Genomic DNA, 23005 nt, shown 5'->3' on the forward strand with positions numbered 1-23005 from the left:
GTCATTAGTTTACTTTTGACCTGTTTCATCTCTTGGATACATTAATTCAAATGTATATATTCTTCAAAAATTTGTAGAAACTATGGAGGGTAGAGGTAAGGAGAACCGTCTCATATGGGAGAAGCTTGAAAAAGTGTCCCACTTTCAGCACTAAATAACAGTTCAAAAATCCTCCAGAATGGCGCTAGCATAGGCACAGGGTATGATATAAATTGGGCAGTTGTTAATTGATTGAAGTATGCTGAGTTAGGAAATTTAATATATTTTATGACTAGACTAGTTAGACGGTGTAATTTATAAGACCTCACATGTTTATGTAGTCCAAACTAATTATCGACAATATAACCTAAAATTATTGCTGTGGTAAAATGTGGTGACATCGATTGCATTTTCTTGTCAGCTTTAAATAAAATACTTTTTGTGGTTTTGTAGTGCTTACAGTTCTTTCGTCCTTTTTTTATTTCTCTATCTTATTCTAATAAGTTTCAGCGCCTTTTTTTAAATTTACCCGGTAGCTACTGTAGCGCCACCCTTATTTAGCAGATTTTAACGGACACTTTTTACACACAGAGACGGTTCTCCTTACCTCTACCCTCCATATTAGAAACTAATTGAATTATAGGTTTTTTTTTTAAACTACTTTTTTAAATACATTACCTAGTAATATTCGCGTAGAATGGACTCGTCTCGGGACGAACGTAGCTGGGCGTGTGCTGAGAATAATCCGGAATGATATTCTCGTGTTCAGTTATACACTGGCCGTTGATGCAGTACTGAAATAAAAACGAGGGTAGTTTATTAGTTGTCGTGTATTTTAAGATAGATTTTTGGTGAATCCAAATAGTTTACTAATTTGTAGCGTGCAACATTGGCACATCAAGTAGCGCTCGGGCGTCATCGGGTGCAATCGGAATTCCCGAACCTGCAGGTTTTTTAATTCGTTTTTTATTGCATAGATGCCTGGACGAACTCACAGCCCACTTGGTGTTAAGTGGTTACTGGAGCCCATAGAAATCTACAACGTAAATGCCGCCACCCACCTCGAGATATGAGTTCTAAGGTCTCAGTATAGTTACAACGGCTGCCCCACCCTTTAAACTGAAACGGATTATTGCTTCACGGCAGAAATAGGCAGAGAGGTGGTACCTACCGGTACGGACTCACAAGATGTCCTACCACCAGTAGAATTTTAGAAGTGGCATTTAGAAATGGCATTGGGCAGGCCATATAGCGGCGGAATATCGGGCGACATATGGGTCCACCCACCCATGCAATAAAAAATATATATAGAAGCAAAACTCTTCGTCACACGCGTCTTACGATCGAACTTACGACCATCGGCTCGGCAGTCAGCGGCGCTGATTGAGTCAGTCAAGTCGACTGTCACTGACTTTGACTGGATCTGAAAGGGACAGCAATAGTGTTGTCGCGTGTACCTGTCCGTCCCCGCACGGCGAGCCCTCGGCGGCGGGTCGGTACGCCACGCAGTACCCGCTGCCCGCGTCGAAACAGAACAGCTGAGCGCACACTCGCTCGTCCTTGAAACACGCACTGGAAAAGAAAAGTCGGCACGGCGTCACGACGGTTTTTTTTTAAAGGTATTTTATGACCTGGTTACTAAGACCTTTAAGTCATGTCTTGTTTTAATTCATATTCTTATTTTTATGAAAAATGATGATAATGTAATCTCAGTAAAATGGTGGTCATACTGAGATTTTTTCAGCGGACTTTTTGGAGGATCCCGAGAAGCTACGTCCAGCAGCTTTGTTTCATTTTCCCACATTTGTGCACTTTCACAGATATTAAACAGTTAATAAACCACCGTTTTTACACATTTAAACCTGAAGAAACACTAAATAGACAAAATAAAACAAATCACACAACTTCACTCCTCGCGTTCCCGCCAAAAAATCCACGACTGTCTGTGATCTTTGTTCTCTAACCACATTTTAAGTTTTTACACAGCACCAAGTTAATGCCGTCAACGTGACGTGCGATCGATATCAGCAGATACACCATATACATTAGAATGAATACAAGACTGGTCATTAGGATATCATTAATGTAGTGAGACTGTAAACCCATTTGCCATTCACTGTGTAAACAAATCTTAAAGGTCAGGTCAGGTAAACTGGCTTCGTGGCAGTGACATGGCAGGGCGATGGCATCAATCCGTGCCAATACAAAAACAATGAAATATATTAAATTCGATTTCGATAATAAAGATATTGCGAGAAGAAACATGAAAATAAGTGCTTTTTTTTAAGAATTTTATGACCTGGTAACTAAGACCTTTAGTCAAGTCTTATTTTAATTTATATTCTTATTTTTATAAAAATGATGATAAGGAGTGAAATAAAATGAAGATGATTGATTTGAGACATTAATCAACTGGGATGGAATTTAATGAAATGAGATGAGATGATATGGGATGACGACATATAATCTCAGTAAAATTGTGGCTATTTACTGAAACTTTTTCAGTGGACTTTTTGGAGGATTCCGAGAATCTACGTTTTTTTTTATTGCTTAGATGTGTGGACTAGCTCACAGCCCACCTGGTGCTAAGTGGTTACTGGAGCCCATAGACATCTACAACGTAAATGCGCCACACACCTTGAGATATAAGTTCTAAGGTCTCAGTATAGTCACAACGGCTGCCCCACCCTTCAAACCGAAACGCATTACTGCTTCACGGCAGAAATAAGCGGGCCGGTTGTACCTACCTGTGCGGACTCACAGGAGGTCCTACCACCAGTAATTACGCAAATTATAATTTTGCGGGTTTGATTTTTATTACACGATGTTATTCCTTCACCGTGGAAGTCAATCGTGAACATTTGTTGAGTACGTATTTCATTAGAAAAATTGGTACCCGCCTGCGGGATTAGAACACCGGTGCATCGCTTCAACACGAATGCACCGGACGTTTTATCCTTTAGGCCACGACGACTTCACGTTCAGCGGCTTTGTTTCATTTTCCCATATTTGTGCACTTTCACAGATATTAAACAGTTAATAAACCACCGTTATTACACATTTAAACCTAAGGAAACACTAAATAGACAAAATAAAACAAATCACATATCTTCACTCCTCGCATTCCCGCCAAAAATTCCGAAAATGGGGGTGTTTGGTAAGTTCCTATCGTTAACCTCAAAGTATGCTCTAATTGTGTTTCCCACAGGACCATTGACCTTTCGTTTCAGTTCATTTGGATTGTGTTACATTACGTACAGTGAATGAAACAGAATTTTTGGGCATTTTTATATCTTAGATGATATTATTAAGTACAAGAATATATTTAAATGGACCTTGAAGCTGTTTTGGAAGATAATGTGACACCATATATTTACACAAAAATGTATTTACATAGATGTATAATGCAATATATTATATTAAGGCAGCTAAAACAAAATAAACATACACATGATCTTTTCCGCGAATTAGGAGACTTTTGTCAAAGGGCAACACTAGTTTTAATTATAACATGAATATAGAAGAAAAACAAGCTGAGCATACCTGGTGCCTCTGTCCTTCCGGCACTGAGCGTCCAGGGTAAGGAGACGACCAGGCAACACCCGCGGCAAAGAGTCATCTTCATGCGGAGAGTTGTATAGGCAAGTCGCTGTGTCCCCACTGGAAGATGAAAAACGCTATATAAATAAATTCAAGTAAAAGTTTCTGTTTTTTTATCACTTAGATAGATGGATGGATCTCACGGTCCGTCTGGTGTTAATTGGTTACCGGTGTCCTAACCTTCAACAGTGCAGTAACCGGATTCCGTAGGTACCAATTGTCATTTTAATTGTTTTAATTATTCAACTGATGAAAGTTACAACAACAATGTAAATTCCAGCCTTGAGACATGAGTTCTAAGTCTCCGTTTTTACAGTAGAACTACTGCCCCACCCTTTAAACCGAAAGGCATTACTGCTTCACGGCACAAATAGGCAGGGTGGTGGTACCTACCCGTGCTGGCTTATAATACGCCCTACCACCAGTATTAGTAATTATATTATCTAACACTCACTTTAAAAAGTGGTGGAAACTCTGCACACTGCACGGCGACCATCTGAACCCCTTCTCAGTGTGTCTCAAATCAGACATGATGAAGCCGTCTTCCCACCGGCACTTTTCGGCGCCTGGACCACCGAGATACGAAGGCGGAGGACTGCCGTCATGGACCGCTCCTAACCTGAACACGGAAGCAGTATTGAAAGTGGGCAAAGCAATTGAAAAGTGGGTAGTTTTGTTTTTATGACACGTGATTACAGAAACGCTCTATAGCCGGTATTACTTTATTGGCAATAACAGATTTTAATGAAACAGATAATAGTCGTGTCAATAAAGAAAAAAGGTTCAAATTTTAGCTATTAATAATCGAGAAGTTTGAATTGTAATTTGAATTTAACGTAAATCTTCCACAATTTTAGGACAAGAATTCTTAAATTTCTTGTATGGCCTTGAGAAGTACTTTGTACTTACAAATGTCCAACTTCGTGAGCAGCCACGATGATACCAGAAAAACCACCAGTGTCTTCGATGATGGCTACTGAATTGACCTTTTCCAATCTCTTGTTCACAACGCAAGCTCCTCCCACGTAAGCAAAACCTAAACATTTAAGTATTATATGAAGCTTCGAATATGAATATTATTTTATCATTCATGCGATGAAGTCAATGATACTAGAATAGTTGGTACCTAATACTATTTTACTAAAAGGGTTTGCAAATTAGATTTTTTTTTTGTAGATAAATCTTGCGGTCCACGTCATAGGCGTAAGCGAATACAGGAGCCTTTATCGCCACGTGATTACTGCTGCCCATACTGAGACATTAGGCCAAAGTCAAAAGATCCAGCGGTAAACAACTGTTTAAAATGAAACAAGTGATGATCTTTACAAGAATTAGTCAAAATGTTGATACCAACACGGGCTAGCGACACACTCAATTATCGGTAGAAAACTTCGCTTAATTTGGTACAACGTGTTGTTCATTTTCCACAGAACTTCTAAGAAGATTCTGAGATAGTCATGACAAACCATGCCATATAGGCATTATTCTAAGCAAGCATGGACTTTTCTTCTATAAATGTCTTGTAATTTTTATAAAAGTGTAATAAAACATTGACGTATGTAACCAAAACAGACCTCCTTATCGTCAATCACAAAAACGCTATAACCTAAGTCTTATACCAGAAATTCTTATGAAACACAAGTGGATATGACTTATTATGATTGACAATGAAATTCCAGAGGGAGACAGAGAAGTAATGAAATCTACCCACAGATGACGTTTACAATTTACAATTAGAAACATGAATTGATTAGTGTTATTATACCTTACATATTCTGAAGGTTTTTTAACTAAAACTTTTATTACAAGCTCATATTCTTGGTTATTTAGATAGAAACATGCATATATAGTAAAAAAATAAACCAGTGGTACTTAGAAAATATTTATAAAGTATAATAAATAATACTCATATTACTTTGTACACAGGCATATTTTTTTTGTAATTATTAAACATGCAAAGCAAGCTTTGTGTTAGTAAGCAAACAAATGCTACCATGTTGTTAGAGAAAAATAGATTTACAATACATTAATGCATATATTATATTGAATTGAAAGATTCTAGTATATTATAATATATTATTTACATTGAACAGGGTTTAAGTATTGGAAATTCCCGAATGATGGCAGGTACAAGTGTTGGTGATTTTTAATAAGTAATAAAACCGATCGGAAATTTTGTTTATTTGTTTTGTACGCAATGTAACAAAAATGTATAATGTATCGTCCGGTATTCGAAATTCGACCATAATGACTCATATCTCACGGTTTATGTTCGTTTTATCCATTGCTATTTCTCAATTTTGTTTTTATTGTCACTTTTAAAGGTAGAAAAGGCGGTTTCTTCCCAAAAAATTGGTAACACTAAAGTCCGTCAGTTATGCTACCAAACAAAAAATCGAATTTAAACTGACGATAAAGAGATATTGAACAATTTTGTTTTAGTCCATAGGTTGGAAGCCACTTTTGCATTACATTGCATTTTCAAGAAATGCAAACTTTGTATGTATCTTTGTTTAGTAGTTGAAATTTGTTTTCTATTGACGTGAGATTATCAGATTAAGCAGTTTCGGGTTCTGTGATTGATGTTACACGGACAGTCTATGGCCGTGGCCCTTAGATGTAGGCAGTACCAAGCTGACGACGGCCCGTCTCGTATCCTGAGGAGTGGAGGTACCCTAATATGCATTAGTCTACGTGCTATCCTACTTCACGTATTATTTCACGAGTTCTGTCTCGGCGGGGATCGGATGCTTGGATAGTGGAGCGATGGGGTTGCTTAGCACATACCCACACCACAGTCCCAAAATTCAATCTTAATAATCAATTAAATCCGATATTATTTGCAACACAATACTAAGACATGCCTTTGACCTGTGCACAAGACCTCGATGTATGTGTTTCAATCCCTTTGCCTGTTCAAAATAAACAGAAAAAATGTTTTGTATCTACTATGCATGGAGTTAATAAGTACCTACAACCTACTATGTAATTCACTTTGGAATCATTAGGTACATAAAACTACGAAAGGTGACGGATGAAATATACTTCTACTTGTGTAAATAGTATGGGAATCATTTGCCTGCAAATTTACACAAAAGTAACATTTAATATTATTACACTTAAATCATAAATTTCGAGATTATTGATTGTCCATTAGTTTTGAGGCAAAGGTCACTTGCTTCATAAAGCTATAGCGACAAGACTTCTCAATTAATAACCCGCAGATAATAATTCGATAATATTGTTGGGAAAGTATGTACCCATAAAACTATATTTTTCATTAGTTTTATCGTGTCTTAAGTGATAGAATTATAGTCTTAAATGTGCACTCTGTAATTTTATATATCGGAGATGTATTAATGACCTTTTGCACTGCGATCTTTCGCATCTCCGCTATTAAATTAATTTGAAATATCATATTACATATTTTATGTTATTTTTTGTTCATCGACCTGTGTTATTTATAATTAGATGCATGTATACTACAAGATAAAGAGTTGAACAATATATTTTTGGCATGTTTCTAAAGTATATGCAAATGAGATGCGGTTATAGCAACATGCTTTTGCCATGTTTACGTTTTGTTTTTGCAATGAAATCGTTGGATAGTAGAGCCCTGTATGAAGAAAAACAAAAAAACTAATCTACATACGTAAAAGTGAAAAATGAAGATATTTATTTACACAATGAAATAAGACAGGCAGACGTTTCTAGAAGGAAATAAACGATTGAAGAGACGAAATTATTCACAATGTGCGAATGAAGAATTTGGGACTGGATATAAGGAGATTCGTGTAAAAAAATAGTGAACATAGAAGTGAGGGACGATTGATGGAAAGTAAATAAAGGCGTGCTTTTGATAATGTGATGGTTTTATGAAACACGCCTACCTGCTGTCCCTCTATTGCAGGCATCGTTCGCGTATTGCCTTCTGCACATGTCAAGTCTGAAATATCACGCAAATAATACATGTTCAGTAAAACCCCTGCTGTATCAACGGTCACGTTCGCTGTGTTTCATTTACAAACACACGGACATTTAAACACCTAATTCGTATTCACGTAATATTCAGCGCCATTACCAAATCCTTTACCTCGTTTTATTAAAAAATAAAAGCACTTTTTTTTATCATTTTAAGCCTCTGTTAATGCTGAGCTAAAACCAAACGCTTTCCATTTTGCTTTAATTTTTTTTTTCTTAAAATATATTTTACCAGCGGTGCCTTTTGTACAGCGACCACCCTTGCGTCGTCGGCACATGTCGTACCTGTTGGTCAAATCAGTTTTCGTACCTTCAAATCAAATTATTTGACCTTCACCGATTAAACTCAGGTACTCTAAATCTAATAATACAATAAACTCAATAATGGCGCTAAATTATTTAAAAATAGATACTTACGGCTCTTGCCTGTTGCCTTGGGCGATTGAAAAGAAAAAAGACAAAATATAAATTTGATTTCATTTCATACGTTTTTTTTTCATCTTTGAATAAAATTTAGTCAGCTTTCTCAAGATCATGGTCAAATAAAATAACAATAATACATGCGACAGTGTCTATCAGTTTGTTCTTTTGTTTACACTGCAATGATTTAAATATTTTTTTCACAAAAAATTGATACTTAGGTAGTTTGCAAAAGTACAATTTTTATTTGGGTATAACCGTAAAGCACACTTATTTGGTGACATAATATAGGTACCAAGACTTTATTTAAATTTACTAGTATACACAACCCAATTAGGATTAATCAATTTAAAAAAAAAACACTAAATAGATTATTTAATATTTTCTAATTCATCTGACGGTAACCACTCAGGGACATCAGCAATTTCAAGGACACAACCAAGCCGCTGATATTGACAGCTCCTTAGTTTAATTTAACGAAGGCTATGTCATAACGCTCGGCAGACATCGTGAAGGGAACATAATACCAGAGCCGTTTTTGACAACTTAAAAGGCCTGGAAAAGGAGTTTTTAAGCACAGCGGTCCCAGAAAGCGTGACTGAAACTTGCTAAGATGGCGGACGGCGCGATGGTATAAAATGACGGCGTCATTTCAAGCAATTCGTCAGAAAACTTGCTCTTATGTACATAAACAGAACGATTCATCTCTATATAGTTTTTATTTACTTGTATAGACTTACATACCATACAAAACTATCTTTTTTTTTGTAATAAATAAGTAAATAAAAAACTGCGTAATGCTTACGCATTTTGATTTAGGTTATTACGTAGGTACAATGTAAAGTGTCAAATACCTACATAAAATGACCCGGAATTTTATTGAAGTCTTTACTAATAACATAGTAAATTTTCATTTTGCTTATAAATTCAATAGGTAATAATATTTTACCAGAATAATATTAATCGAATGAACAAACAAAAGTTTTTCAAGATTGATTTGCATTTTATCAAATCAATCTACAATGGAGGTATTGTTGACAGCTAAATTCATTTCTTTTTTTTTTAATGTCTATTAGCCGGATACAAAGTCCATTGGCCATTTTTATTTATGTTTCTTAGGTGTTACCATGTTAAAACTTCTTTAGAGTCAGTTCTTTTCAGAAAACATAATAATAATGCTTTTATTTCTAAAAACTTACTTGGTGATCGCAACGGCAATATCGTAGACGGGCAGCCGCCTCTCTCTGAACAGATACTTGCCCATGTCGGTCAGAGCTGCAGCAGAGTCGATGGCATCCCGACCTACTCTGTTCCTCTCGAGATAAGGTGTGGCATCCCGACCCTGACAAGATTAAGACCTTGGTAATTCAATCACATGATCATGACAAATAATTGATATTATTCTGTATTTATGTTAAAAAAAGCGCCTAGAGCAAAAGATACACACGAACATAACATTGCATTGATGAGAGTTCATCCGAAATAATGGTTTTTAAAGAATGTATTTAATGGTTTTTTGTAATGAAATGCCCAATAAGACAGTAACATAAATTAGTCAGTGCCAATAATTTAGTGACACCTGGTTATAAATAATTAAGTAAGCCCGCGATTTTTGTACAAATATCAAAATGACAGCAAAATATGTTTTAATGTGTTTAAAAGCTTGTTTTACGACAAAACCACTAAGATGATTGTAAAAAAAATTTGGAAGTAAGAAATTCCATTAATTCAAGTTTGATATTGAATCTAATCTTATACAGAAATGTGTAGTAGGTACGATAATTAGATATTATTCTTCATTAAACAAACGATTATCTGTAGGTACCTACATAAACCTGCACTTCAAAAAGTAGTAAATTTCGTTTCTTCATAAAATTGTATGATCAGAAAAAAAAACGAAATCAATTTTAGCCAAATCGATTTGAAAGTTTTGGTGTTCCGATCTGAATATTTTTAAGTCTACGATAAGCAATCGTAAGTTCAAGGATGCCGAGTGCTAATTAAGCTAAGGAAACGTTTCAAGTCACGTGTTTGCAGAATAAAGTTCAACCTACCTACCTACCAAAATTTTTCGTAACTTTCTCAACCTTGAGACAAACATTTTAATAGACTTCTTCAATATCCCAAGTTGACAACGGAAACTAGTTTTGAACGGTCATATCTCATGCTTTGTTTTCATTGAAACCTGTGATTTTCGTAAAAAAAAAAGCCGCCATTCGTCTTATTTATAATGCAGGTGTTTTTAATTTATACAAATAGATTCCGTATTTTGTACGATCTCGAACGTACTTTTCTTCACAAAATGTGTACATTTAAACTTAATAAATGTTAATATGGTAATAAAACGTAATCAATCTAATGTTACGACATATTGAATTAATACTTATTAATCTTAGAAATATAGATGAAAACATTAATGGCTATTTATAATAATAACGTTATTTTATTAGTGTTTATTCTCTAATAATATCTTCCGGCAACATTCATTATTTCCACAAGTATTGAGCCAACGTAATGATCTTCTTTCAACTATTGAAGATGGGCACTAGAGTTTATCTACCATAATCTACCATACCGTATCTACCATACAATATTTTTGTCTAAGTATAGTGGTGAAACTGCTGTAGGTATCATTTAAAATGTCTGCTATCATCACTACCTATTTTAAGATTTAACTTACATAATCAAAAAGCACAACATGGACAGTATTAATGCTACGGACAAAAGGCAGAAAGCAGTGGTAGTTACTTGAGAACGGAGCCAAGCATAATATTTCAAGTTGCATAGATAAACCTATACTAAAATTTTAGAATGTGAATGAAAAACTAAATTATATACCTAATATACCTAAATTATTTGTATAATTAAACTTATTTACATGTATAAAATGGTTTTTTTTATAAAGTAGGTAATAAAAATAGTTACTAGGCTGTATAAACGGTAAACCTTGACTCAGTACATCTCGTAAAAGCAATTTGGCGCCAAACCAAATAAAGAGGAATATTTTTCGCTTAAAGAATTTTCAAACTGCGACAAAAATGGCAAGTGAGGCTGTATTGAAGTATTTAGAAGACACGAATCGTCCATATTCGTGTGCTGATGTGACAGTGAATTTACGTGGAGCGTACACCAAGACCGCTGTACAAAAAGCGTTGGATGGACTTACTGAATTGGGTAAAATCAAATGCAAATTGTACGGAAAACAAAAGGTTTACGTTGCTTTACAACGCGATGTGGCAACTGGAGATTGCGAAATAGAAGGTATCAATATGAAATATCTACTTCAATTTCGTAACGTAAAAGCTAAATAGAAATATTTGCAAATTGTACCTACATACACTACACGTAAAATACAAATAGTATAGAGTCAAGATTTATAAGTTTTTTTTTATTTATTTTTTATTGGGTGGACGAGCTCACAGCCCACCTGGTGTTAAGTGGTTACTGGAGCCCATAGACATCTACAACGCAAATGCGCCACCCACCTTGAGGTATAAGTTCTAAGGTCTCAGTATAGTTACAACGGCTGCCCCGCCCTTCAAACCGAAACGCATTACTACTGCTTCACGGCTGAAATAGGCAGGGTGGTGGTACCTACCCGTGCGGACTCGCAAGAGGAGGACCTCTTGCCGGTGGTAGGAACCACCAGTAAAAATAATTATTAATAAATAAATATTGGTGAGCGAATGAGCTCACGTCCCACCTGGTGTTAAATGGTTACCGGAGTTCGTGTCCCATTTGATGTTATTGCTACGTAGAATTCGTTCATGAAGACGAGTCAAGTACGTATTTCATTAGAAAAAATTGTAGACTCCTATCTGCCTTTGGGATATGAACACCGACAAAATGGCATCGCGCTATATCTATAGACCGAGCGTAATATCCTTTAGACTACGTCAACTAATAACATTAGTTAAAACCGAGAAATGCTGTCTGTCTCTAGGGCTATACAAGGCAAGCTCAAAATTAAATAGTAGCAGACCGCCTAAACATCACAACGTGGTTGCCGTCAACCACTTTGAGACAAGAAGTCTAAGTCTTCATTCAATCGGTACAAAATAAGTGGAGTCAGTTCCATTTTAATACGCTTTTATTAGCTTGAGACATATGTATGTTAGTATGTATGTTTGTAACGGAATCTTTGAACATGATTTTGACCCCCTTCAAAACGTCGGATTAAGTCGAAATTTGGTATACTTATTAAGAACCGATGACAATAAAATATTTTAAAAAAAATCAAAAAATTGAAATTCAACTAAAAAATGAAAAATAAATAATAGTTTAAAAAAAACAAAAAAATACGCTTTTATAGAAATTCCCACTGAAAAATAGAAAATAAATGCTGTAAAAAACGCTTTTTTACAATAAAATTAATTTTTTCTTACACTATTTTTAATTAAGATTTATTTATATTATTATTAAACGCACAAGTACTTTTTCTCTTAAAAATAAATATGTACAAATGTATTTGATATTTCATTTAAGAAAAAAATAGCAATATTCATATTTTAGATTTCGATGCGCAATTGAAACGTTTGACAGAAGATTTAGAAGAAAAAACGAAATCCTTGAAAACAGCTGAAACTAATTTAAAAAATCTAACGTCTACACCTACCACCGATGACGCAAAGAAAAGTATCATAGAAATTTCTAGAAACATTGATGCTATGGGCAAGAAGCTGGAAGCCCTAAAGTCCTCCACGGAGGTTATCAGTGCCGATGAAAAGAAAACGATATTGAATGAGCATGAAAAACAATTGAAAGAATACAGGTAAATATGTTTCGCTTACACTATACTAAATGCGGACCTGGCTTAGCCATATTAAGGCTTAGTCGTCGTGGAAATCTACATGGAGACGCGATGGCGCCTTGTTGCTTAAAATTCTATAAAGTACCAGTTTGTTTGTTTCTATACATATTTATGTATAGGTATATATATAAACATGACACAACAAAATTACTACAATAAGGTATTGATATGAAGTGGCGGAGCGGTTGAGCGATACGGAAATCTATGATGAAGATGAGAATGACGTAGCTGACATTTGCAAAAAATCCTTTTGGGAATTGCAATATTAACGTATAGTTCATAATACTACTGACTATTGACGAAGGCATTTAAAACCTAATCGCTCTATTAAGGGTTTTGTTAGCGTAACTTTCGCGTAGACAGAAATACTTGCTGGCGGCCCAGTTTAAAGTAGCTATCAGGGCCCATAGACATCATAGACCCTCTCTAAGACCGTTTCATGCCTCCCTCTAAGACTTAACGTCGAATATGTAAAAGGCACAAGGCGACACAATCACTATTAGCATAGCCAGCATTTTAATTTAAACTCTTAACATCCGATATTTTCTGCAACTAATAATAAAGCTTTGAATTTTTATAACAATTTTTACTTGCCAAAGGCCCCGAGAGTATTTTAAGCTTGACTGACATCCATATGTGGGAACGACAATTTGCAATCGTTTAGAAATTCGTCAAAATTCATTATAATTTATTGAAAAAAGGAATTATATCCACATTAAACATGATTTTGCCTCAAAAGAAAACGCAAAAGGATCTGCAACGACATGCTAGAAGCGGTGCTAGAAGGCTATCCCAAACCGAAGAAGACTCTGTTGGAAGAGCTTTGCATCGAAACCGACGAAATGGTTGACTTCAAACCGATGGGAGTTTCTTAATTTTAAGCAAATAAATTTAAAACTGTGTCTCTTTTTATTTGTGATACGCATTCTAAATATTTAATTATTTTCTTAAATGTCTTAGAGCTTAAAGTGAACTTTATGATGAGGGTATTTTGAAATATTTCCGTCACCATCCTGCCATTTTATACCGTGAAGCAGTCATGCGCTCCTTTTGTAGGCTGGGACAGTTATAACTGAGACTATATTAGTATATTTCAGATTTCGATTCGAAATGTTTTATTGTAGCTGGCGGCAATAATTTTATGACGTCTGTAATCTCCACCTCTTACTACAAATAATGAAAGTGAGCTCCGCTATCAATTTGAGACAAAAACATACCTTATAACAAAATTGCCACGACATTATGTAACTTAATTCATTACCACCTATCCAAAACTATTGTTACACAATGTGCACTACTACTCATGATTGAAATAGTGTTATTTTTATTATGATTAATAAAAATGATGTACTCACCCTTGAAATTATGATACCAGCTATAGATATCCTTATCCTTGGCCCCTTCAGCAGTTTGTACCTCAAATCGACTCCGTTCCAAAACGATACGAAATAACGTTTGATCTGCACGTTGTCGCCGCCATGTAACCTGAGAAGCGAGGCATTCTATTACTAGATATTCTCAGTACATTGCTGGGAGAAACCAACGACTAAATAACGCTCGTCTTGGTACAGTATTGATACTAAAGCTTAGCTTTGGGCTTCTTTTGTAGTACACCATAAAAAAAAGAAAAGAAAAAAAATCGGTTCTTCTCAGTGAGTCGCGATGCGGTGGTAGATTCTGCGAAGCACTGCTCTTACTAAGGCTATTGTTAGCAAATTCTCTTAGCTTGAGCACGTGAATTCACCTACCCATTCGGGAATGACCCCTTACCGGCGTTTAGGAATACAAAAAAAATACAAAAAATAATTTGCATTATTTGTGTACACAGACCGATATAATTGACAGGTAATTTTTACCCTGCCGCCATTTATAGATTACTAGAACGCATTTAATTCTCCACGATTGCATGTTCAAGAAAACATGAATCACGTTGGTCCATCAGTGATCTTGACTACTGGAGCCAGTACATTTGTAAAATACTTGTCATGCTTTGAGTCCTCAGGTTAGAGTTCCGTGAGTTCACCTACTCGCTCGGTGACGCTTGCATAGAAATAAAAAATAAAAAATAATAGCTGGTAAAAAGTCGTGCTTTACTTCCTATCTGTCTGTATGTTTCCGGAACCGTGGAATATTTGACTAGGGCAACAAATTACGTGGCATCAAGTCGTATGCTACATTTAATTAAATATTTAAGATTTATGTTTTCTCTGCATTTTTGTTGCCTCCTTTGGGGCGGCGTTAACTCAAAAAGGCGGTACCTACTCAAATTATTGATGATGCGTAATACATAAATTGCGAATCGGTTAACATCTTTGGTAGACATTCACATACCTAAACTCGAATACAAAATATTGGAAAACATCCAACAATACAACGTTTTAACATCATTATGTTGCTACAGCCCCCTTTGAGACGCGATGGGACTCTCAATCGTCCTATATGTGCTATATTTTATGAATGTTTCGCGGAATAAATAGACGAAATATTTTTTATATTATAATTTTTTATTCTGTTAATATTTCCGTAGATAATATAATGATATTTTACACATATTATCGTATTAAAATGCTTATATTATGGTACAACGATTTATAAAAGTCATTTTAATGTTGTTCTATTATCTTAAGGTTAGAATATACTTCATACGGCTATACCCAGAGAGCGGTATTCGCGTTGTTTTACCTGAGGCCTGCAGTAACATAAGACTTACTAACACAACTACTTAATTACTGTGTTATATAACTCATTTACTATACATTTCATTTTATAGAAACTAAAAAGTTTAAATACAAAAAGTCATCATGTGCTCACCTGTACCCGTCATAATCAACAATGACCAATATCTCGGGGTATATAACATAAGGCGCCTCGCGTTTCTGTCGTTTATGGGCCTCTGCCGATCTCTTCCGCCTGTACCTCTTGCCAATGTGGTCAGGCTCCATGAATGCTGGGAAAGAAAAATATATTTTATTTTACAATTTTTAAAAATAACCATTATTTTTTCTCTGTATCTCTCTCTTTCTCTCTCTCTCTCACACACCCACACATACAAACACACAAACACATACACATTTGTCAGACTTCTGCTTATCCGGCAGGATATCTATTTTACACTAAAGAGAGCGTTAATAATGCACTTCAAGATTCTGATGGTTTACAGGTAGCTGATACTCGTGATATAGGCATGGTTTGATTCAATATTTAGTACGCAGTGTACAGTATTCTTAATTTAATTAAGAATTTAAGCAGAAATGATAAGTTCAATGACCTCGAATAACAAAAATAGTCTACCCTAAACAATCCACCGTTATACTTCTTCTTGCTTCGGTTTCCTCAATACTGAGGGTCGTGACCACCTATCAACTGGAGTTTATTACGGACCATTCCACGCCATTTGCCTCTATCTGCCGTCGAGTGTAGAGCATCGTTATTAATCGATGTTAAAGTTCATTTCATTTTTTTATCATACATATGGTACCTGTACTTCGTCTGAGTGTTAAATTTATGGTGCCATTGACCCCTTTGACTGTATAATTACAGAAAAGAAAGAGGCAAACATAACCTTAATTATAAGATTACATAAAAATAAAAAGTTCCCTTGGTCGATTAATTTTTAATCAATACTCAAATAACCTGAAAACGGAATTTATTATGTATTAAGTTTTATTAACGTATTTTCACACAAATGAGGCAATTAAAATAAAAACCGCCTCTTTGTTGTAGCTTGTTTGTTGTGTTTATTCAACATTTTTTTTTTTTTTAAATTTTATGCCCTGGTGACCGAGACCTTTAGGTCATATCTTATTTGGAAAATGTTCATTAGTTTGGGTCAACAAAATTTTACCATTATTTACACCTACCCTACCTTATCTTGGCCATTATTTGGATCGTTTCACTGCACCTTATGTCAACCTCTTTTTATAATGACATAAATTATATGTTATCTATTTTAAGCATTTATACATCTTAATTATTTTGCGATCTATCCGTTTTTTGTTTCGATTTACATATATTCAAACTTCACGTTTGCTTTTTGATTGGTTTTATAGCTGGTTTTTATTAGCTTTTTTCGTTGTATGCCGAGATCACGTTCAACTTCAATTTCTCAATTTATTAATCGCGGGAGGCGATTCCCAAGTCTTATGTTATTATATATATTTATATTATTAAAACTTAACCAACCTAAGTGCATATACCCAATTGACTCGCTAAGTATTTTCCGACAAACCCTGTCTTAACGAGAAAAAGGACGCAATGTTGATGAATCCTAATTCCATAGCTTAGACGGTAACTGCGTTGTGTAGATTTTCAAATTCAAATTCAAAATCATTTATTTCAACTTAGATGTCAGTATGACACACTTGTTGAATGTCAAAATACAAATAACAATGTTAACTCTACCACCGGTTCCAAAAAAGCCCCAGTCCTGAGAAGAACCGGCGAAACAAACTCTGCGGGCTTTTTTTTTTGTTTTTTCTCAAATATTTTCTTTTTTTTAATCATACCAACCCATAAATATTTTAAACGCCTATGTATATCCTCAGAGAAGCTAAATCGAATGCTTTGTAATTGAAATGGTGTCGTGGCGTCATAGATAATAATTATCTTTGGAAGGCGATTTCATTTTAACAGTCCAAGTGGCTACTAAGATTCTCCCAGCCGTCTTTAGTGGAATTATCTTCAACTTATTTGTCTATTATACTTTTACGGTAATCTTACTGTTCTATTTATTAATGGTGGTAGGGTGTATTGTGCATCTAACCACTACTTGGTAGGATAGCACTTTTTTTTTTATTGCTTAGAAGTCTGGACGATCTCACAGCCCACCTGATGTTAAGTAGTTACTGGAGCCCATAGACATCTACAACGTAAATGCGCCACCCACCTTGAGATATAAGTTCTAAGGTCTCAGTATAGTTACAACGGCTGCCCCACCCTTCAAACCGAAACGCATTGCTGCTTCACAGCAGAAATAAGCAAGGCGGTGGTACCTACCCGTCCGGACTCACAAGAGGTCCTACCACCAGTAATTACGCAAATTATAATTTTGCGGGTTTGATTTTTATTACACGATGTTATTCCTTCACCGTGGAAATCAATCGTGAACATTTGTTAAGTACTTATTTCATTAGAAAAATTGGTACCCGCCTGCGGGATTCGAACATCAATGCATGGCTAGATACGAATGCACCGGACGTCTTATCCTTTAGGCCACGACTTCAAGCAGTTATTCCATTACCTTTTTTTTCCTACCTATTATTCTAGTAACCTTGAGGGGTTATTCTAGATTCGCCGAGCTAGTAGGTGAGCTCACGGCGCTCAAACCTGACGACGTTGCTAACATGAACTCTAGCAAGAGCCGTGCTTCGCAGAATCTACCACCGAATCGGAAACATGACCCACTGAGAAGATCCGGCAAGAAACTCAGTGGGCTGTGTCTGTGGAATTCCATTACAAGGGATAGTCAAATTTATAAACCAATTTTGGCGATAGCATTTTCATTTTGGTGTGTCTACCTTTATAGACTACAAGCTCTAAAACTAGAAGGCTAACTTAAGTGTGTAAATGATAATTTAAGAAAACAAATCTCTGGTTATTTTATTCTCAAAAATCTCGATATTTCTTTTTGTCACTTGTAATACAACTTATGTAGACAACTTAAAATGCAAAAACAAAAGCGGTCACTACTATTCCGAAGTGTATTTTAGTTTTTCTACATCGCGAAAAACTAATTTAAAATGTAAATTTAATTATTCGCACAAAACGTTTAGATAATCAACATAACGAATGAGATATGAACAATAAATTAGAGCCATCTTCATATTTTATTGTGCTATAACTTTTATTAATAGAAACGTGTTTTTTTTTAATTCTTCCAAGAGTAAGGGAGTAAATCTATAATGCCTAGCGGTGTCATCTCATGTACGTACATACTATATTATGAACTACAGTTAAGGAATATCATCATTTTAAGCGATGTTTTCTTTTTTATTCCTTAGATGGATGGACAAGCTCACAGCCCACCTGATGTTAAGTGGTTACTGGAGCCAATGGACGTCTACGACGTAAATGCCCTACCCCCTTGAGATATAAGTTCTAAGGTCTCAATTATAGTTACAACAGCTGCCCCACCCTTCAAACCGAAACGCATTACTGCTTCACGGCAGAAATAGGCAGGGTGGTGGTACCACCAGTAGATGTATTACTAGTAGTTCAAAAACCAATCCAAACCAACGCTATAAACTTTTAAGCGTAATGAAGTATGCAAAAACAAGCTAAAGTCTTTAAGTAATTGTAATTATTTAGAAGTTAATCCCATTTATTAATTATCACAAAAAACAAAAACATTGCTAATACATATATTCAATCCATGATAATAATATTACTGATCAAAAGGACAAAGGAGAGGCGCATTCAATAAAGCTCACATGGCAAATTAAAACCTATTTTTACAAGTTGTAAAACTTAATTACAATTCTAGGTTGTTATGATTCACGAAGCCATAAAAAAAAATACAATAACTTTACAACAGCTGTGTGTGTGTGGCGTCATAATTTCGTTTTATTTTTAATCGTCAGTACGGACAACAAATCTTCAATCAGTAAATAACGAAGCAAAACTTCTCAATGGCGTAGTTGTAAAATTGTAATTGATAAAACGCTTCGTGCTTTGTACCGAAAAATAATTGTTTTATTCACATCTAAAATATTCACGCCTATTAAATACTAAATTATGGAGTTGAGAAGAATAAAAACTTAGGATACTTACACATTAAACAAGCTTAGTCTAAAAAAAACATGAAATCGTACAAGATACGCGAGTTTAGTTTAAATTCGCTGTCATATGATATTTAACGTTAATTTATGAACCCAATATCTATCGTTAAGATATTTAGTTTCATTATGTACGTAAACACATATTATTATATACCCAGTCCAGCCATAAGTTCTGTTACAAATGAAAATGCATTTTTTTAAATGAAGTAGTGTAATATTATTAAAATTTATACCTACATATTTATTAAAGTCTCAGTAAAAAAAAATAATCGAAATAGCCACCTTTGGGATACAGGCCTTTAATCTGTTTGGCCACGAATCAATGGAATTACGCACTGTTGTTTGCACTTGCACTTAGTGCAATCGTATTTTCTGTACCACTCCTTTCCATATTGTAATTTCCTAATAATGAACAGGAAAAAATATGTGAAATGACGCAAAATTTAAAAGAAGTTTTTAAAATAATATACATGTTCCAAATTCAAAAGTTAAATAATTAAAAAGTTGAAAAAAAGAAAAGTTTTTATATAAGTATTTATGTATTTATGGCCAGACTAGTTACATATATACCAAGATATTTAGTTTCATTATATACGTAAACACATATTATTATATACCCAGTCCAGCCATAAGTTCTGTTACAAATGGAAATGCATTTTTTTAAATGAAGTAGTGTAATATTATTAAAATGTATACCTCCATATTTATTAGTCTCAGTAAAAAAAAAAAATTCGAAATGGCCACCTTTGGCATACAGGCCTTTAATCTGTTTGGCCACGAATTAATGGAATTACGCACTGCTGTTTGCACTTGCACTTTGTGCATCCTATTTTCTATAACACCCCATTCCATATTGTAATTTGCTAATGAACAGGAAAAAATATGTGAAATGACGCAAAATTTAAAAGAAGTTTTTAAAATAATATACATGTTCCAAATTCAAAAGTTAAATAATTAAAAAGTTGAAAAAAAGAAAAGTTTTTATATAACAAACAGTATTTATGGCCAGACTAGTTACATATATACCAAGTTAGCTTCTTCAATTACCTAATCTTGGCATGAGATCCAGAAAGTCGGATATTGATGACTTCAACTTATCGAAAATAAAATATATGCGACTATTTTATGTTAATGTAAAATAATTGATGTTTACAAAGTACCTACAGCCTATAGGTCGTCGATACTAAAAAAAAATAAACCCAAAAGTCGCGCACGATTGGCACGGCAAATATACACAGATATTTTATCATGACATTTTACGAGACCAAATATACAATTAAAAAAGCAAACAGACCGAAGCCTTCCCAACTAAAATCCGCAAAACCAGTACGAAATCGTCCATATGCCGGTTTTCCCCACCACTGAATTATACTCATATATATAGTTATATCACGGAATTAACAATTTAGATATTTTTAATATTATAAAATGACGTAAGTATAACGTTTGACCTCATGACCCCGTCATTAAGATGTGACGATGTCGTCTTGATTAGAATATTCGTGTAGCAGATACAAAAAAAAAACCAGTTTCCGAACGTGTACCTATTCGTAATATTGAATATTCGAATAGCTAAATTTTTAAATATCATAGTCCAAAAGTTTTAAGATTTAAAAAAAAAAAACCTAACCTTTTGTTCGTAACTCTACGTAATTTTAGGAGTATTCCTTATAACGATAAAATTACGTTTTGTACCTAATTCTATTTAAATCAATTAGATTTTTCCTTTCTTTTATCTTTAAATTTTTGCATTAAAAATAAATGTTTTAGGAACTGAATTTTCACTAAATTTTAAAACCAAATGTCTGTACCGTCGATAACTTTAACTAAGGAAATAAAATCAACTTGTTCAATTTGAATTATATCCGTGACTCCGGCGCTACAAACATTGCCGAAGAAATATCGAGACCTCATTAAAAACTAAAGAAAAAAACGTGGCAAGAACCCGTTAAATAACATATAAACTATTTATTATATTTAAATTAATTTTGAATCTATTTAATGTTTTTAAACGCAATATTTGAGTTGCATTTTAAAACGGTTATTATGATAATGTATGATTATCGAGATTCAAATTTGACAATAATACGAAATCAATTGAGTCGATGGCTAATCGATTGTGTTTTGGTAAGTAAGCAAACTGAATAAGTTTATCTATATGAAGACAAATACAATTAATTATGTGTTCTTTAGACATAATTCTCTTTAGTTACGGAATCACATCGCTATTACGATATAACAATAGGCGATACATGTAGTTAAGTGGTAGGACATCAATACCCATGTTGAGACAAGAGGTCTGAGCCTTAGCAGTATTTATTAACGGCTGTCCCCCATATTTCTGCCTCAAAGCATTATTGCGCTCTAGCAAGGCGGCCATTATTACGATCCAATTGAGATTTCGACCACAATCTTTAAACGTGTAGCGATATTCACTCACCCCACAAGTTTTAGTAACTAGTTTATAGTAGACTAATCACGAACACAGTCCATCAATAGCCCAGCAGTGCTATTAAACATTTGTTTTAATATCTCTACTGACACAAGCATTTAATTCAATAAAACATCTACTGTTCTTGTTCAATTAAAACTTGCTATACGATTTCATTTTGCGTTTTTCAATTATTATTATTATTATTATTTTTATTTATTGCATAGATAGGTGGACGAGGTATAAAGTGGTTACCGATGCCCATAGACATCTAGAACGCCGCCTAGATCTAGAATGCCGCCACCCACCTTGAGATATAAGTTCTAAGGTCTCAAGTATAGTTAGAACGGCTGCCCAACCCTTCAAACCGAAACGCATTACTGCTTCAGGGCAGAAATAGACAGGGCGGTGCTACCAACCCGCGCGAACTCCTAAGAGGTCCTAACCACCAGTAATTACCCAAGAAGACTTATACAAGACAGAGATTACACAAGAAATAAATTGTCAGTATTTTAATAGGTCTTTACCAAAGTAGTGCTAGTAAGCTGGCAATAAATTCTAGATTGAAATGAATTTTATTTAAAAAAATGGAATTATATTTTCAAATTCAGTTATTTGTTTTTGTTGATTAATGTTTTCCACTTTACGAGTATACATTGGTATTTTTTTCATCAATACGGACACGATAAAAAGTAGTTTTAACTATAGCTACCACTTGCGAAGAGAATACTATTCTAATTGTCTCTGGTGTCCTGGTTTGATTGAATCCATGTGAGCACAGAACATCCTTCACACCGACGATTTCTACTATAAACAGCCTCAGCAGGACTAAAATCCAATGACACTAAAAGCAGCAACTATTCCATTTTTAAAACTAGAATGTATATTGACGCAACGAACCTTGAAAAGCAATTTCGACAGAAACATCCAATGAAACTATAAAAGATTTTGTGAAAGGTTGTATACATTAAAATTTGGATTGTCGTCCATATTGGATATATAAATATG

At 34.6% G+C, this 23005-nt stretch overlaps 2 protein-coding genes across 6 annotated transcripts in view; one reads left to right on the forward strand and one right to left on the reverse strand.

The window, feature by feature from the left end:
* Adamts-like (A disintegrin and metalloproteinase with thrombospondin motifs like) overlaps nucleotides 1–23005 on the reverse strand; it is a 174954-nt gene that overhangs the window by 4035 nt on the left and 147914 nt on the right. For 4 of the 5 annotated variants that reach the window (XM_089736136.1, XM_089736135.1, XM_089736133.1 and 1 more), the window contains exons 7-15: nucleotides 15602–15737; nucleotides 14146–14275; nucleotides 9180–9322; nucleotides 7470–7525; nucleotides 4489–4615; nucleotides 4034–4198; nucleotides 3523–3639; nucleotides 1437–1551; nucleotides 658–773 (exon numbers count right to left, since the gene is read on the reverse strand). In XM_089736136.1, coding sequence (XP_089592262.1) covers nucleotides 658–773; nucleotides 1437–1551; nucleotides 3523–3639; nucleotides 4034–4198; nucleotides 4489–4615; nucleotides 7470–7525; nucleotides 9180–9322; nucleotides 14146–14275; nucleotides 15602–15737 — 1105 coding nt within the window. Of the gene's footprint in view, nucleotides 1–657; nucleotides 774–1436; nucleotides 1552–3522; nucleotides 3640–4033; nucleotides 4199–4488; nucleotides 4616–7469; nucleotides 7526–7792; nucleotides 7846–9179; nucleotides 9323–14145; nucleotides 14276–15601; nucleotides 15738–23005 lie in introns of all 5 variants that reach the window. The other variant, XM_089736134.1, reaches the window with a different exon arrangement.
* LOC149500573 (homologous-pairing protein 2 homolog) lies at nucleotides 6576–13665 on the forward strand. The gene is made up of 4 exons (XM_089736142.1): nucleotides 6576–6676; nucleotides 10998–11241; nucleotides 12493–12751; nucleotides 13530–13665. Exons 1-4 carry the CDS (start codon nucleotides 6614–6616, stop codon nucleotides 13663–13665), a joined length of 702 nt encoding a protein of 233 aa, XP_089592268.1. The 5' UTR covers nucleotides 6576–6613.

This window comes from Bombyx mandarina, chromosome 20 (assembly GCF_030267445.1).
Source record: "Bombyx mandarina strain Sakado chromosome 20, ASM3026744v2".
Lineage (NCBI taxonomy): Eukaryota > Metazoa > Arthropoda > Insecta > Lepidoptera > Bombycidae > Bombyx > Bombyx mandarina.